General features: G+C 44.0%; 1 protein-coding gene across 1 annotated transcript in view; it reads left to right on the top strand.

Annotated features, from left to right (window-relative positions):
- Positions 1-19,133, top strand: part of LOC135207237 (zinc finger protein 76-like) — a 58,519-nt gene that overhangs the window by 7,173 nt on the left and 32,213 nt on the right. Inside the window, exon 2 of the mRNA XM_064238866.1 lies at positions 16,309-16,519. Coding sequence (XP_064094936.1) covers positions 16,309-16,519 — 211 coding nt within the window. The remainder of the gene's footprint in view (positions 1-16,308; positions 16,520-19,133) is intronic.

Genomic DNA, 19,133 nt, shown 5'->3' with positions numbered 1-19,133 from the left:
AGAAGCGGACCCTGTACGTCTCCCTTTAACTTCCCTCAGCCGGTGAGTTGTGGGAAGATCTGCCCAACACTTTTTCTGCGGGCAAACTCAAACCAGACTGTGCTATGGAGCAGTTTGGTGAGAAGCTACCTAGACTTCCAGATAGCCTCATTCAGGCAGAATTTGATGCCAAGTCTAGGTTGGCCAGGTCTATCAATACCATGGCCATGACCGAGGTGGCTACCATTTCCTATGGTTCTGAGCCACTTTTTAAGCTTCTCACCAAGTCTCTGACTCAAACGGTGCAGTCTGATATGTTCGAGTTCGCCACGGCTAGAACAAACTGTAGGAAAACATGTCCTCCAAGAAGCAACGATTCGGCATGAACCGAATAAGTTGCTTGCATCGAACATCTGGGGAGCAGACCTCTTCCCAGATGCGATGGTGAAGGAGGTCCAGGCAGAGGCTACAAGACTAAACCAAAGCCTTAAAGATCGTTGGGGTCTTACGGCCAAGAGACGCCAAGATCAAGTGGTCAGAGGTAAGGCTCAGAAGAAACCCAGACGTTTCCAGCCTTACCAGAAGAAACAGCCACGCTTTACTCAGCCGGTTCCAGCTGTCCCGTTGGTGCAAGCAGCCCAACCTTCTACCTCCAAGGCTCAGTCGCAGCCAATTTATGTCATTTCCCCCCAGCCTCAACCCTCCACCTCTTACGCTCTCTCTCCAGCCTTCAATCAAGTCTTCGAGGGTCAGGCTTCCCAGAAGTATGACCGCTCGGGTAGAGGAGGCAGAGGTAAGCGATCCTTTCGTGGGAGAGGATCGGGAGGGTCCTTTAATAGAGGAAAGCATTTCAGGGGAGGCCGAGGAGGCTACCAACACCAATGAGGACTTTCAGGTAGGAGGGAGGCTGTTTCACTTCCGCCACCGGTGGAATTTCAGCAAAGTGGGCGCAAAGCATTGTGTCAAAAGGCCTGGGTTGGAGTTGGGTAGCGAACCCGCCCCCATCCAGACCTTTCCGCCAACTTCCATCCAAAGAATTGACGGAGTATGCGGAGGACCTCCTTCAGAAAGGAGCTATAGCGAGAGTCAACAGATTAAAGTTTCAAGGACGCTTGTTCAGCGTTCCAAAGAAAGGCTCACAAAAAAGAAGGGTAATCTTAGACTTGTCCCGCTTAAACTTAGCCATTCGCTGCGACAAGTTCAAGATGCTCACGATCTCGCAGGTGCGGACCTTACTTCCCCGTCCCCCGGGGCCGTCCCACCACCTCTATCGATCTTACAGACGCTTACTATCATATCCCTATTGCAAGGCACTTCCATCCGTATCTGGGCTTCAGATAGGAGACCAGACATTCTCCTTCAAGGTAGTTCCTTTCGGGCTCAACGTAGCACCCAGGGTGTTCACGAAGTTGGCGGAAGTGGTAGTTCAACAACTAAGATCGCAAGGGGTTATGGTAGTAGCGTATCTCGACGATTGGTTAATCTGGGCTCCAACAGTCGAGGAATGCCACAAAGCAACACTGAAAGTGATTCAGTTCCTGGAATATCTAGGCTTCAAGATAAACAGGACCAAGTCAAGACTCACTCCGAGTCAAACTTTCAGTGGCTGGGCATTCAATGGAATCTATCCTCCATACTCTGTCGATCCCATCAGCCAAGAGGAAAGAAATAGCGAAGTCATGTAAAGGCAATTTTTCTGAGTCACAAACTTGCGTCAAGAAGAACCCAGGAAAGGATCCTGGGTTCACTCCAGTTTGCATCAGTGACAAACATCTTGATGAAAGCCAAACTGAAAGACCTAACCAGAATCTGGCGCTCACGAGCAAATGTCAGGTCCAGGGACAAATTATCCTCAGTCCCTCAGATTCTACGGAATCGACTTCGCCCGTGGGCACAAGTCAAGAACTTATCGATATCAGTGCCCCTTCAGTTTCCTCCTGCCGGGGATACATCCACACAGACGCTTCGTTAAGCGGTTGGGGAGGATATTCTCAGTTCAAGAAAGTTCAGGGAACTTGGTCACCTCAGTTCCGTCAGTTTCCATATAAACGTACTGGAAGCAATGGCAGTGTTCTTGACTCTAAAAAGGTTACGTCCGCCAAAGTACTCCCACATAAAGCTAGTCTTAGACAGCGCAGTGGTAGTCCATTGTATAAACAGGGGAGGCTCCAAATCACGTCATCTAAATCATGTCATGGTAGCCATCTTCTCCCTGGCGGACAAGTTCAGTTGGCACCTCTCCTCCACCCATATAGCTGGAGTGAGAAACGTCATAGCAGATGCTCTATCCCGATCAGTACCTCTAGAGTCGGAATGGTCACTGGACAGCAGTTCGTTCCAATGGATTCTTCAGAGAGTTCCAGGCCTACAAGTGGATCTTTTCGCATCCCAAGTGAACCACAAACTCCCATGTTATGTGGCCCCCAACCTGGACCCTCTGGCCTATGCCACGGACGCCCTGGCCCTAGACTGGAACAACTGGGAGAAGATTTATGTCTTTCCTCCAGTGAATCTTCTCATGAAGGTACTGAACAAACTCAGGACATTCAAGGGTCAAGTGGCTCTAGTAGCCCCAGACTGGCCGAAGAGCAATTGGTACCCTCTAATTCTGGAACTGGGTCTTCGCCCTCTTCGAATTCCCAGTCCCAGGCTCTCCCAGTCAGTGCAAACGAAGACTGTGTTCGCTTCCTCAGGAATTCTCAAAAACCCTAACTTTATGGATTTCATGAAGTTTGCAGCGAAAAGAGATGCGAATATTGACCCTCAAAATATTCTCTTCTTGGAATCTGATAAAAGGGATTCAACTTTGAGACAGTATGATGCTGCTGTCAAAAAGTTAGCAACCTTCCTGAGAGAATCAGATATTAGTATCATGACAATCAATTCAGCTATATCCTTTTTCAGATCTTTATTTGAAAAAGGCTTAGCAGCTAGCACCATTACGACAAACAAGTCAGCCTTGAAAAAGATTTTTCAATTTGGTTTCAACATAGACTTGACAGACTCCTACTTCTCGTCTATTCCCAAGGCTTGTGCTAGACTTAGACCTTCTGTAAGGCCTACGTCAGTATCATGGTTCTTAATGATGTTCTAAAGCTGGCTTCAGAAACTGATAATGACACATGTTCATTTATAATGCTCTTAAGAAAAACTCTATTTTTATTAAGCTTGGCCTCAGGAGCTAGAATTTCAGAACTGTCGGCATTATCCAGAGATCCGGATCATATTCAATTTCTTCCCACAGGGGAAGTGCTACTTTCTCCGGAACGTAGTTTTATAGCAAAGAATGAAGATCCTTTGATGAGGTGGGAACCATGGAAGGTTGTACCCCTTCCACAAGATATATCTCTTTGCCCAGTATCGACCTTACGAGCCTTTCTGTCCAGGACCTCCTCATCCTCATCGGGTCCTCTCTTTAAGAGAGAAAAAGGTGGTACTTTATCTATTAAAGGCATCAGGCAGCAGATCCTGTACTTTATTAAGCAAGCCAATCCTGACTCTTTCCCAAAAGCACATGATGTCAGGGCAGTAGCCACCTCAATTAACTATTTCCAACATATGAATTTCGATGAGTTGAAAAAATATACTGGATGGTAAATCGCCGACAGTATTTAAGCGTCATTACTTAAAGTCCTTGGAAGCTCTGAAATTTTCAGCAGTTGCGGCGGGTAACATATTTCCCCGACTCTGCTTAATCTTTAGTAGAAGATCCAGTCCTCCTTTCTACCTGTCTCACCCACAGTTCGTCTATGCCTGGCATGTTCATCTACGTTTACCTTGGGTCTTAGCTGCTCTTATGGTGATATGGTGGGTGTCCCTTATTTTTTTGCTAGGGGCACTCACAATCGATTGTATGTATTGATCTCTGATGTGATCCCCTTATTTTTATGCTAGGGGATACATCTTATTTACAATGGTTACGGGTTTTGTATATTAAGTCATATACATTCCCTTCATATATTATTATTATTGAAGTTTGTTCTGTTCAAGTTATTGTTATAATTGCTTTTGAGTTCTTTGTACATATCTATACACAAATACTGCTTTTAACATATATTCCATGTAAGCCTGTATATATGTAAAAATTAAGTTAATTTAAGAAATATTATTAGCTTTAAGTTTAATTTAAGTAATATTTCTAATTTTGTATCATTGTGTATATGTATATTTTTATTAGCAATTATATTCCTTCTTTTTATGTTATCTTTTATTTGAGACCCTTTTTGTTTAATTGAATTTTCTTTACAATCTTGTGCTATTTCTCTGGTACGATTTCGCGCAGCGACACGAGCTGAGCCCAGAAAAGGGATTTTGACGTAAGGAAAAATCTATTTCTGGGCGATTGGCTCGTGTCGCCAGCGAAATCCCGCCCTACCCATCCCATCGCTCAAGATGGTCTGCTAACTTCAGGATGGCCACCAGAGCGCAGCAGTCGGCAGCATGGGATGGAGTAGTAGTAGTTGCTGCCCACGTCTGTGGGTCGGCTCCCCTCTTGTGGGGATTTTGTAGTGGGAGATTTCTATTGGCAAGCGGCTCGTGGTAGTGGTCTCACTCGCCATAGTGTTCATACCGACACCCCTCTTGGAGGGTGAGCGAGTCAGTTGTACTGACCTTTTTCTTTATTTATTTATTCTCTGGTATGTGTTAGTACATTTACCCTAGAAATAATAGATTAAAGGATATTCGCTGGCGACACGAGCCAATCGCCCAGAAATAGATTTTTCCTTACGTCAAAAAGGATTTTGACGTAAGGAAAAATCTATTTCTGGGCGATTGGCTCGTGTCGCCAGCGAAATATCCTTTAATCTATTATTTCTAGGGTAAATGTACTAACACATACCAGAGAATAAATAAAATAAAGAAAAAGGTCAGTATGACTGACTCGCTCACCCTCTAGGAGGGTGTCGGTATGAACACTAGGCGAGTGAGACCACTACCACGAGCCAAATGCCAATAGAAATCTCCCACTACAAAACCCTCCAAGAGGGGAGCCGTCCCACAGAGGGAGCAGCTCGTACTACTACTACACCATCCCATGCTTGCGACTGCTGCGCCTCTAGTGGCCATCCTGAAGTTAGCAGACAATCTTGAGCGAAGGGATGGGTAGGGGGGTATTTCGCTGGCGACACGAGCCAATCGTCCCAGAAACTAAGATTTTTCCTTCTTACGTCAAAATCCTTTTTTCCTTTGGTCTCAGCTCGTGTCGCTTGCGCGAAATCGTACCAGAGAAACAGCACAAGATTGTAAACAAAGTAAATAAAATATAATAAAACAAAATAGGTCTCAAATAAAGATACAAAATAAAAGAATGAAATAATTGCTAAAAGATACAAGTACACAGTAAAACAAAATCAGAATTATGCTTAAATTACCTTAAATCTAATTATGTTAATAATATAAGTAATTTGACATATATTACAAATAGGTACAATGATTACCTATCACAATAAATCTGTGTAACAACATGTATCAAAAATAGAAATAGCAATTAGTATAAATTTACATAAATATTTGATCAATGATAAAATAAAATATCTTAGGAATGTATATGACTTAATATACAAAACCCGTAACCATTGCATTATGATGTATCCCCTAGCATAAAAATAAGGGGATAACATCTATGAGATCAGTATGGTAATCAGATGTGAGTGTCCCTAACCAGACAAAAGGGGCACTATACAATCATAAAGCAGCTAAGACACAAGGTAAATGTTAATGAACAAGGCAGGAATAGACGAATGTTGGGTGAGGCAGGTAGAAAGGAGGACTGAATCTTCTACTATATCTAGCTAGAGTCAGGGGAAACTATGTTACCCGCTGCTACTGCTGGGAATTTCAGAGCTTCCAAGGACTTAAGGTAGTGACGTTTGAACACTGTCGGCGATTTCCATCCGGTATACTTCTTTAAATCAGCAAAATTCATATGTTGGAAGTAATTAATTGAGGTGGCTACTGCCCTGACATCATGTGCTTTTGGAAAGGAGTCAGGATTGGCTTGTTTGATAAAGTACAGGATTTGTTCTGCCTGATGCCTTTAGTGGATAAAGTACCACCTTTTTTTCCCTCCTAAAGAGGGGCCCCGATGAGGAAGAGGAGGTCCTGGATAGAAAGGCTCGTAAGGTTGAAACCGGACAAAGGGAAACATCTTGTGGAAGGGGTAGTACCTTCCAAGGTTCCCACCTCATCAAGGATCTTCATTCTTTGCTAAAAAGCTACGTTCCGGAGAAAGTAGCACTTCCCCCGTGGGAAGGAATTGAATATGATCCGGATCTCTGGATAAAGCCGACAGTTCTGAAATTCTTGCTCCTGAAGCTAGGCTTAATAAAAACAGAGTTTTTCTTAGGAGCATCATAAACGAGCATGTGTCCATTATCGGTTTCGGAAGCCAGTTTTAGACATCGTTTAAGAACCATGAAACTGACGTAGGCCTGACAGAGGGCCTAAGTCTAGCACATGCTTTAGGAATAGACGAGAAATAGGTATCTGTCAAGTCTATGTTAAATCCAAATTGAAATATCTTTTTCAATGCTGACTTGTTTGTCGTAATCGTGCTAGCTGCTAAACCCTTTTCAAATAAAGATCTGAAAAAGGATATAGCAGAATTAACTGTCATGATTCTGATATCTGACTCTCTCAGGAAGATTGCTAACTTTTTGACGGCAGCATCAATACTGCCTCAAAGTTGAATCCCTTTTATCGGATTCCAGGAAAGAATATTCTGAGGGTCAATATTCGCATCTCTTTTTGCCGCAAACTTCATGAAATCCATAAAGTTAGGGTTTTGAGAATCCCTGAGGAAGCGAACACAGTCTTCGTTTGTACTGACTGGGAGAGCTTGGGACTGGGGATCCGAAGGGGACGAAGACCCAGTTCCAGGATCAGGGGGTACCAATTGCTCTTCGGCCAGTCTGGGGCTACTAGAGCCACTTGCCCCTGAATGTCCTGAGTTTGTCTAAGACCTTCATAAGGAGATTCACTGGAGGGAAGACGTAATCTTCTCCCAGTTGGTTCCCAGTCCAGAGCCAGGGCGTCCGTGGCCGTAAGCCAGAGGGTCCAGGTTGGGGGCTACATACACGGTAGTTTGTGGTTCGCTTGTGATGCGAAGAGATCCACCTGTAGCCCTGGGACTCTTTGAAGGATCCATTGGAACGAACTCTCGTCTAGAGACCATTCCGACTCTAGGGGTACTGATCGGGATAGGGCGTCTGCTATGACGTTTCTTACTCCAGCTATGTGGGTGGAGGAAAGATGCCAACTGAATTTGTCTGCCAGGGAGAAGATGGCTATCATGACGTGATTTAGATGACGTGACTTGGAGCCTCCTCTGTTTATGCAATGTACTACCACTGCGCTGTCCAAGACTATCTTTATGTGGGAGTACCTTGGTGGTGGGCGTAATCTTTTCAGAGTCAAGAAGACTGCCATTGCCTCCAGTACGTTTATATGGAACTGACGGAACTGGGGTGACCAAATTCCTTGCACCTTTTTGACCTGGGAGTACCCTCCCCAGCCGCTTAAGGACGCGTCTGTGTGGATGGTAATCCCTGGTGGAGGGAACTGAAGAGGGACTGACACTGACAGATTCTTGACTTTTGCCACGGCCGAAGCCGGTTTCTTTAGAATCAGAGGTACTGAGGATAGCTTGTCCCTGGACCTGACATTTGCTCGAGAGCGCCAGATCCTGGTTAGATCTTTCAGTTTGGCTTTCATTAAGATGTTCGTTACTGAAGCAAACTGGAGAGAGCCGAGGATTCTTTCCTGAGCTCTCCTCGATGCTAGTTTGTGACTTAGAAATTGCTTGACTGACTTCGCTATTTCTTTCCTTTTGGTGGATGGAATCGACAGAGTGTGTGAGGATAGATTCCATTGAATGCCTAGCCACTGAAAGTTTGACTCTGGGGTGAGTCTGGACTTGGATCTGTTTATCTTGAATCCTAGATATTCTAGGAATTGGATCACTTTCAGTGTGGCCTTGTTGCATTCTTCGACTGATGGGGCCCAGATCAACCAATCGTCGAGATACGCTACTACCATAATCCCTTGAGCTCTGAGCTGTTTGCACTACTACTTCCGCTAGCTTCGTGAACACCCTGGGTGCCACGTTGAGCCCGAACGGGACTACCTTGAAGGAGAACGTCTGGTCTCCTATCTTGATCCCAGATACGGACAAGTGTCTTGCAATAGGGATATGATAGTAGGCGTCTGTAAGATCGATAGAGGTGGTGACGGCCCCACGGGGAAGTAAGGTCCGCACCTGTGAGATCGTGAGCATCTTGAACTTGTCGCAGCGGATGCTAAGTTTAAGCGGGACAAGTCTAAGATTACCCTTCTTTTGTTTGAGCCTTTCTTTGGGACGCTGAACAAGCGACCTTGAAATTTTAATCTCTTGACTTTGACTATAGCTCCTTTCTGAAGGAGGTCCTCTGCGTACTCTGTCAATTCCTTGGAAGGAAGTTGACGGAAAGGTCTGGCTGAGGTGGGTTCGTCAACCAGCTCCAACCCAGCCCTTTTGACACTATGCTCTGAGCCCACTGGCTGAAGTTCCACCGGTGGCGAAAGTGAAACAGCCTCCCTCCTACCTGAAGTTCCTCATTGGTTCTGGTAACCCCCTCTACCTCCTCTGAAGTGCTTTCCCCTATTATAGGGGACTCCCGATCCTCTCCCACGAAAGGACCGCTTACCTCTGCCTCCCTTGTTCGAGCGGTCATACTTCTGAGAAGCATGACTCTCGAAGGCTGGATTGTAAGCTGGAGAGATGGCGTATGAGGTGGAGGGTTGAGGCTGAGGGGATATCACATAAATAGGCTGTGATTGACCTTTAGACGTGGAGGGCTGAGCTGTCTGCACTAACGGCACTGTAGGAAAACTTGTTGAGGGAAGCGCGGCTGCTTCTTTTGGTAAGGTTGGAAACGTCTAGGCTTCCTTTGTCCCTTACCTCTTGGTGTCAAGTCTTGCCTTCTCCTAGCCGTAAGACCCCAACGGTCCTTAAGGCTTTGGTTCAACCTCGTAGCCTCTGCTTGTACTTCCTTTACCATAGCCTCTGGGAAGAGATCTGCGCCCAGATGTTAGAAGAAAGTAACCTATTCGGTTCATGCCGAATGGTTGCCTCTAGCAATACATGCTTTCCTGCAATTTGTTCTAGCAGTGGCAAACTCGAACATGTCTGAACTGCACCGTTTGAGTCAGGGCTTTGGTCATAAGCTTAAAAATTGGTTCTGAACCATAAGCCATGGTTGCTACCTCAGACATAGCCATCAGGTTGATTGACCTGGCTAGTCGTGTTTTCGAGTCAAACTCCGCTTGAATAAGACTATCAAGGAGACCTGGGCAGCTTTTCACCAAACTGCTCCATAGCACAGTCAGGTTTGAGTTTGCCAGCTGTGAAAGTGTTAGGCAAGTCCTCCCATAATTCTCCAATTGACGGGAGCAACGGAGAAGTGGGGTCTGCTTCTTTCAGCTGAGGCATGGGTTCCCCTTTCTGAGCTGCTGAGATGGATCGACCTCGCTATCTTGGTAAGGAAAGGGAGCGGGGTACCTTCGTCCATCGTGAAAATGGTAAAGGGACTTTTGAATGGTTGGATCTTGGTATTCGAACAGTCCATGTCGTCTAGACATCTAAGCCATTCTCGTTGGGCCTGGTCCCGAGAATAGAGGACTGTCTCCTTTGGTACCCTGTCATCTAACCATAGCCGAAGGCGTGAGCCTAGCGTAGCCTATGAAGGGAGGCTGTAGGCCTTCCGGGTAGAACTCGAAGTCCTCTATTCTTCGAGTTCCAAACTCCGGTATGGAGATGAGACCATCTTGGAATGGGAGCATATGACGCTACTCTCCAAGGATTGTTCATGGAGAAACGCGGCAGCGAGTCATTACGGGGGAAGCCGAGATCCACTAGTGTTAGAGGTTGAGGGAGAGGCAAGAGGGGCTTCTCTTAGGCCGGCTATAATAGAATCCTGAGAAGTTATCCTATCCGACAGGCGAGATATCATATGTTCCATACTCGTCTTAAGGGAGCCTACCAAGTCGCCCACCACCTGTTGCAACAGGCCAGCATTGGTGTCCAGAGCCGGAGCTGCTGCGGAGGTGGAGGGGAGACTCTGAATAGGCACCAAAGGTAGTGGAACTGGTGATACTGCCGGGGTGCGGGATTTCTCCTTAGGCTTACTCTTTGAGGACTTTGAGCCGGAGCTAGACCCTTTAGACCTGTCTGGGCCGGGATTACGAGCCGGAGACTTACGCGAAGAAGAAGACGAGGACGTCTTCTTCGAGGACGATGACGTCTTAGTCAAGGTCATATGCTTAGACTTGATCTTAGGCCTAACCGAAGCCTCTGGAGGAGTATATAACTCATCACCGGTAAAGCCTGGGAAGGATGGTGAAGTTGCAGGGGTAGAAGAAACAGTCACTGCCCAAGGGGGACCCTTGGGTACCTGCATTACTTACCTCGACCAACAGGTCGTCTATACCTACCATATGTTCAACATTTATATCCAGGGTTGCGACATCCGTGGAGATATCCTGGTCTTGTTCAGTCAAGGAGGCCGCCAGCTGTTGTTGGATAAAGGCAATAGAGGGGTCCGCCTCTACCAGGGTCGACGTACCCAGTCGCCTTGCCTCCGGGGAAGATTAACAAAGCTAAACGCTTCTCCAGTATGTAGGGCTGACCCTTGGCGGCGTTCTTGCCAAAACCTCCGACCCAGGCCCGCAGGGTAGCCAATGCCGTATCTCTTACTGCCGGAGCCTGTAAGAGAGGATATATTTTAGATTTAAGAACCACTTAAAACTAAAACTTAGGATATAACTTAAACTAGATGCCTTAAGTTAAAGTAATGATGAAAACTTAAGAACTAAAAGAAGCGGAGCGGCATGCGGAGATGGAATACTTTACGCCTTCCAAAAAGCTGGCTCACCAGATCGTAACATATGGTACACGTCTCATGGTACCAGACCTGGATGTCCCCGTGGAGTCGCGCATGGAGCATGGGACCGGCAAACTTCGTGTCCACAGGGGTCCTGAAGTGTAGCGGAACATCCCGGATGCTCACAGTTGGTGGCCTGTAAGTGGGAAGACACATGAGTATCTTAAAGGGGTAACACTTACAGACTAAGGACAAAAGAACTCCGTTACGTGGCGGAGCTCGGAAAAATTTGGGCATAACCCCTCCCTGCATTGCCTGAATAGGCTATAATCCCGGAGAGATCCGGTAAATACTAAGGGAGGGGTGGGGATGGTTTAAGAAACTTAAGATAAACTTAAAGATAACTTAAACCTACATGCAAGTAACCGGACTAGGTCCAGTGAAGCGGAGTGTAGTAACTCAGCAATACGGTACGGTTAGTAAAGACCTATTGTATGCTCCGGTCCAACTATGGTGGACTATACCCTTCCGCTGGATATCAGGACTCCGATAGGGAGGAGCTCTAGTAAGGAGGGAAGGGCGAGATGACATACAGACTCGCGCTAACCCGGAGCGACAAGGAAGTAACGGAGGGGGGGAAGGCCAGAGCCCCCCCAACAACGTACCACCCGCCGAGCCGAGAAGCGGAGAGGTCGGAACCAGTCAGGGACTGTCGGACTCCCAGGCCCCTCCGGTGGAGGGGAAGGGGAGGCAGGCTCGGGCATGCTGGGCGAGCAGGACAGACCGACCCACCCCCGCCCGACTCTATGGGAGAGCGGGAGAGGGGGAAGGGGGGGGGACTGGCAGGCGCCTGGCTGACTCGTGATCACGTAGTGACCACGAGGCGGTAAACTGGGATACGGTAACCAGCCTAGGCCAACCAACTGATCAGAGAGAAGCTATCGGAAGCAACCAGAACTGAAAAGCGGTAGCATATATGGCCCATAGGGCGAAAACCAACTGATCAGAGAGAAGCTATGAGGAAGCGACCGAACTGATCAACGGTAGACTAGGCTCTACGAGCCAGGACCTAGGCTAGCCAGACGCCAACTAACCTAACAATAACAAAACATAAAAATATATATATAATAAAAATGAAAGAAAGAAGGTAAAATAGCAGGAGAAAAAATCCAGGAGTGTGCGACTAGCCCGAAGGCAAGTCTACCACTCAAAGCTAGTCAGGGGCCGATACTAAGAACCTGGACTAGGGTCTGGATAGAAAAAGCCTACATAAGGTGAAATACATACATGTATAACAACTTGAGTAGACGTAATAACGCGGATAATCAAAATAGAGCGTAAAATAATAAGGGATGTTTCTAGGTATGGGAGACCAAGAACGAACCCAACATGCGGCAGGACCATGCTGCCATGCTTCCAGCCCCCGAGAACGTATCTATACCTAAAAAACGGCAAATACCGTCTCGGGGACGGAAAAAACTCGCTAACCGTAAATACTGAGTACTTAACTTAGCTGCTGCAATAGCTGCACGCTCCATTATCGAAAATCCGAAGAAAGGGCACAAAATACACAGAGAGAAAAATAACACTTGTGATTCGTGCGAGCTAATGAAAAAAGGATGGGCCACTAGAGGCGCAGCAGTCGCAAGCATGGAGGTGTAGTAGTAGTACGAGCTGCTCCCTCGTGGGACGGCTCCCCTCTTGGAGGGTTTTGTAGTGGGAGATTTCTATTGGCATTTGGCTCGTGGTAGTGGTCTCACTCGCCTAGTGTTCATACCGACACCCTCCTAGAGGGTGAGCGAGTCAGTCATACTGACCTTTTTCTTTATTTTATTTATTCTCTGGTATGTGTTAGTACATTTACCCTAGAAATAATAGATTAAAGGATATTTCGCGCAAGCGACACGAGCTGAGCCCAGAAATCCCTTTTTTATGCCCATTCTGCTATTGAACTACTGGAGGCATAAGGCAATCGTCGCTTCTTGTTTTTTATCTAGGCTAAAAAGTGTCACAAATTTTCAATACCTCAAGACCATTATTAATGGATGGCATGGCATCGTGGAAGGAAGCACAGGATGTTCTCTTAATATTATCTCTTCACCTTTTAAGTAACGTGCTGAGTTTGGAGAGCCAGGGGGTACAGTGTACCTGGAGCACCCGCCACCCTCAGTGGTTGGGTATTGACTTTATTTCAGTGTAGTTTTAAGTGAAGAGCAACAAAGGTTGAGAGTTCAAATGGATGATGAATAAGACCTAGAGAAGAAACAAACTAAAAAGACGAAGAAATAGAAAGCTGAGAGAACTAAGTGATAGGATGAAGCATGACCAAAACATGTTTTGGAAAGAAAGAGCTACCGAAGTTGAAGTAGCTATGGAAATTGGCGAGAGCAGGGCTATGTTTGCAGCTTGAGATTCTTGAGGAACGCAAGCCAGAAAAAGTTTGGAGGGAGTGATGGCATGTTGGATGAAGATGGGAACTTGGTCACAGACGAAATGGAGAAAAGGAATGTTTGCAAGGTATTTTGAAAGACTCCTAAATGTTGATACTACCGGCAGGGATGAGTGCATTGCAGATTTAAACGAGGCTCTGGAGGTACAAGAAGAAGATATTAGTGCAGAAGAGGTGAAAGAGGCCTTAAAATCTGTAAAAAATGGAAAAACTGCTGGCGTGTGCGGGATACTGCAGAGATGCTAAAAGCAGGAGGACGAAGGATGATAGAGGCATTAAGAGTTGTTTTTAGCATAGTTTGGAAAACAGAGGTGGTACCAAGTGATTGGAAAAAGGCAATTATGTTACCAATATATAAAAATAATGGAAGCAAAAGGGAGTGTGGTAACTATCGGGGCATAAGTTTACTGTCAGTCCCAGGGAAGATATTCATGAGAGTAATACTTAACAGAATAAGACCTATAGTAGAAAAGAAACTTAGAGAACAGCAGTGTGGTTTTAGAAGTGGAAGGTCAACAGTGGATCAAATTTTCACCTTAAGACAGATAATTGAGAAGAGATGGGAGTATGCAAAGCCAATATTCTGTGCTTTTATAGACTTGGAGAAAGCGTATGATTCAGTATGGAGAGATGGAATGTGGAGAGTGGCAAAACATATGGTATACCACTGAAAGTGATAAGGATACTAAAGAACTGGTACCAAGGAGTGTGCAGCTGTGTACAGCTGGATGGACAGCAAAGTGACTGGTTCCCAGTTGGAAGTGGGCTAAGACAGGGATGTGTTATGTCACCCACCTTGTTTAATGTATATATTGACCATATAATGAGAAGAGTGATGGAGAATGAAAACAGAGGGGCTAGTATTGGTGGAGAAGTTTTTATGGATTTGGACTTTGCTGATGATGTTGCGTTGATTGCTGATACGTGGCTGGTGCTGGTAAGTATGGTAATGAGGATGGAGGCAGAGACAGAATTTTGGCTTGAACATCAGCACAAAGAAGAGCGAGATCATGGTTGTGAGTAAGGATGATGATTGGGTGCACATGGAGGATATGACAATCAGAGGACAGGAACTCAAGCAAGTTGAGAAGTTTGTTTACTTGGGAAGTGTGGTAACAGCAGACGGGAGGCAAATTGAAGATATACAAAGAAGAAAACTAGGAGCAGCAAGAGCTTTCAAGGTTCTGAGAAAAAACATTTGGTCAAGGCATGAAATCAGCTTGAGAACTAAGAGAGAATATTCAATGCAGTAGTACTACCAGTCCTGATGTATGGCTCGTCCACCTGGGCACTGACCAGAACAGAGGAGAAAAGGTTGGATGCTTTTGAGATGAAGCTGCTGAAAAGGATACTTGGCATTAAGTGGGATGATTATGTTAGAAATGAAGACATCAGGGTGAGATTGAGGCAAAGGCCAGTCAGTACCAGGTTGAAGAGAGGAAGGCTGAAATGGTTTGGACATGTTGAGAGAATGGATGGGAATAGAGACCCAATGAGAGCACTGAGAGCAGTACAAATAGGAAGAAGACCGCTGGGTAGACCAAGAACGAGGTGGATAGACATAATTGTCAGCAATCTTTAGGATGAAATCCAAAACTTAGAGGAAGCAAGGGAAATGGCTCGGGATAGAGACAGATGGAGAGGAACTGTATCAGCCTTATGCCACTGGCCAGTGGCGGGAAGATAAAGTAAGTAAAGTAAGTAGTTGTCAGTGTTTTCTGGTTGTTTTATTCTGGTGCTGCACCCAGGGCAAGGGAGAGCACCTATCATACTTTGCTAGCCATAGGAGCATTCTCCTCGCCACAAAGTTTCCCCTAAGTAGAAGGCAATCCTTGGCTCTACCGCCTCACCATTACGAGTTAAGATGAGCACCAACCAGAGGCAGTATTCATTTGCATAGCTTTCTTAACTGATAGGAACAACAAGCATTGTTTTTTCAATGCCAGCAACTTTTCTAAAATTCATTACATGACTTAAATGCTTTTGGGGTAGAATATGTCCATGATCCCACCTCCTTTTAATGTGGAATCAGCTGTATAATTACTGGGTAAGTCTCATACAATGATATTTTTATATTGAAATAAGGTTTTGTATATACTAACCCAGTAATTATGTATATGATCAGAGCCCACCCGCCTCCCTTCTGATGGACATTATGCATAAAACAGAATAAAGTGCTTAGCTAAGTTGTTCCAACTACGTATTTCTGTTGGGAGACTGCATTGTATACCTACACTGAGCAATCGAAGCACTGCCTGCGAAATTTTAATTCGGCTGTTGTACATGGAAATTAATAGCTATTTAATTACTGGGTAAGTACAGTGGACTCCATATTCGCACTCTCTCATAATCACAGATTTCTCTCGGGAACCTATGCCCCATTATTTACTGAAAATTTGCATATTCGAGGTATATTGGAACATATACCCCCTTATTTGTGGAAAATTTCCCTATATGTGGTATTTTTCTGAGAAATATCCACAATTTTTTTTTTATCAATTCTATTATAAAATGCACTTTTTGTGATAAAACTATTAAAAAAATCCAGGGACAAACATTTTAAGAGGGTTTTTCTTGAGTTTTAACTAATAAAATAGGCTGGTTTAAGCGTTTTCATTCGGATTTCAACTCTTCGTGGGTTCATCCCCTGCAAATATGGGCGGAACACTTATATACAAAACCTTATTTTATAATTAAAATACGTTTAAATATTTGTTGTGAAGGAAGCACCATAAAACTGGATCGCCAATAACCAGAGACTGCCTGTATTTATATTTTATTTTTCTCAACTAGTTGTGTATGCAGTTATCCACTTGAAATGTGTGCATAGTACATATAAGGCTGTTTAAGGGTAAGGGTTTATTTTGTTTCACATAAAGAGTATTTTCATGATCATCTTGAAATTAGGGATGTTACTAATACATAAGTGCAGCTTGTTAATTAAAAGATACTGTATTGTACAGGTATATATGTTGTTAAACACTTGATACCAGCAATAATAGATTGTTTTTCTTTCCACAGAAACTTCGTTATAAGAATGAATTGTGTGATGTTGTTATTGTAAGCAGTGATGGACAACAGACTCTTGCACACAGCTGTATTTTAGCATGTCATTCTTCAGTTTTAGCTGCTGTTCTTCAGAGTAGATTGACTGCAGAGCATGACTGGTCAGTACTAAGGCCATTAGTTATCAACATTGGTGAAGTTTCAGTAAAGAATTCAGTCAGTGAAGGTAAGATTTTTTCATCTTTTCATAAGTATTAGTAGTTTAGTCACATTATTAATTTTTTCTCTATTTTTCACTCATCTCTTAAATTATTTACATAGCTAAATCACAGCTAAAATATTTGGTAAATATTTATGATGTAGACAAATTCTTTTTAATGGTATTATAGTTAAAGGTTTGTCAAGAAACGGAATTGAACTTTTTCCTGTTTATTTTACGCCAAAATTGACTCTTTCACTATTTGAACACAAACCCTTTGGTCTTTACATTGTGATTTTCTCCTGCTCTAGCTGGAAACTGATTTTAAAAAATTAAAACGTAATGTGATCAAGGTAAGGCGTAGTACGTAATTACATAGCATCATCCTGTGGGATCAGCGATTTGGTGGATCCTCATCTCACTCGTCCCAAAGGATCCTGTGATGCATCAGTGTTCTCCTTGATAGACTTTAGTGTGGATGTGCCTTGCTCATCTCCACAAAAGTCGGTTGTGTCTTTTCCTACCATTTCATTTGCAGTTGGTTCTATATTTTTTTTGAGTGGTGTATATTGTGCCTTTTTATGTATGTTTGCTTATATATCATGCAAACCCATTATTTATCCATGCCCAGTGCTAGGAAGCAGAGGAAGTGTCCTGGTATAGCTTAACAACCTTTGCTTCCATTGCCTAGCCTCCTTTGAAACTGACCCTCATGTAACTTGTAGTAGGTATAGACTTCATGTTTGCAATGTAAGTAGTAGTGGAGGAGATTCAAGTCAAAGAAGTACAAGAGGAAGGGCGTTGCTCAGCCGTGGGAAAGTTTTGGCCCGTTGATGGTGACAGACGACACCATTCCTTCTTGTTTCTTCTCTCCTTATCTGAATCGTCTTTCTGCTGCTCCTTCCTTGGAACAATTTAACCCCTCCCGTTGTCTGTTGCCTCATCAGTAGATGTTTCTGAGAGGAGTTCAGGAGATGTAATTGTTGATTTGGTTGCTCCTGAGGGGGTTAGGGAAGACCCTCCCCCATGTAAAGAAAACAAGAGTGTTTTTGTGATTTAGTTCCAGGTGCGGATGTAGATGTCACTACTTCCAAGAGTACTTTAAGCCTTTTGGAGAACCTTGGTTGGGGAAGCCTCCTTTCACACCTTATGGTCTCCCATCTCGCCCCCTTCAACTGCTGGGAATGTTTTGTCTTCTGTGTTGATGGCGTCTACACTTATGGTTTCTGCAACTATCTCTGTGACGATTGCTTGTGTGTGTACCCTTATGTCTACTGAAGTCTGTGAACCCCCTCATCCTATGATGTTCCACGTACGGCCATTCTGTCCCTGCTTCATGCAACCAGTCCTGCATTGTCTACTGCTTTAACTCTTCAGATTACTGGAGAGAGTTGCAATCCTGGAAGAGGTTGATCGTTCCATTTTTACGATGCATCAAAAGAAACGTCATAGATCTCCTCTAAATTCTCAGGATTCATCATCCTTTTCATTTTGTGTGGTTCTGAGAAGACAAAAGAAAAAAGAATTTGCAGTTTCCCCTTGTAAAAAGATTTGCTATCTCCACATGGATTTGCTCTGCCTCTCCTGCTTCTATGACTGAGCAACATGGCTGCTCAATCATGGCTGTAACTCCTGCTCATTGTGAAGTTACGGAATCTGGTATTACAGTCGACCCCCTTGGACTCACTATTCACAGATATGCCTATTCGCAGATTTTTCTGTGGAACATGCAGTGGACCCCCCATGTTTGTGGGGGATGCTTACCAGACCCCCACAAATACTTAGAACCCCCTATAAAAATGTTTATAACTGCCTATCTTGAAAGTTCAAATACCAAATGTATATCTTAAATAATATCCTACTTCATATATATACCTTAAATTACTATCCTATTACTGTATTAATCTTTGAAATTATATTATTAACCCTTAAACGCCGAAGTAGTATTTTAAAAATCGGCTCCCGTATGCCGGCGGCGTTCGCGAGTGAGCGGCGAAGCGGAAAAAATGTTTTTTTCAAAAAATCACAGCATGCTTAGTTTTCAAGATTAAGAGTTCATTTTTGGCTCCTTTTTTTGTCATTGCCTGGAGTTTAGTATGCAACCATCAGAAATGAAAAAAAATATCATATCATATATAAATATTGGGATATATGACAGCGTGAAAAAAAATTTCATATATAATTGTATACAAATCGTGCTGTGGACAAAACGGTTAAAGCTAACGAGTTAATTTTTTTCGTTGTATTGTACACTAAATTGCAATCATTTTGGTATATAACACATTGTAAAATGATCAAGGCAACACAGAAAAAATATTATCACAAAATGATGCATGAATTCGTAATGCGCGGACATAAAAAAAAAGCTGTTTTCTAAAATTCACCATAAATCGAAATATTGTGCTAGAGACTTCCCGTTTGTTGCAAAATGAAGCTAATTGATTGAATATTACTAGACTGTAAGTGTTGTAGCTTACAATTGCAGTTTTCGACCATTTCAGTTGAGTTAAAGTTGACTGAAGGACAAATTTTTTCCACTTATCGTTATTTATGTGAAAATATTTCAAAACTGATAAAAGCTACAACCATAGGTTGTTTTTCGTTGTATTCTACACGAAATTGTGCCCATTTTCATATATAA

This window comes from Macrobrachium nipponense, chromosome 32, assembly GCF_015104395.2.
Source record: "Macrobrachium nipponense isolate FS-2020 chromosome 32, ASM1510439v2, whole genome shotgun sequence".
NCBI classification, from domain to species: Eukaryota; Metazoa; Arthropoda; class Malacostraca; order Decapoda; family Palaemonidae; genus Macrobrachium; species Macrobrachium nipponense.
The sequence above is the reverse complement of the archived record's forward strand: the minus strand, read 5'-3'. Positions and strand labels throughout refer to the sequence as shown.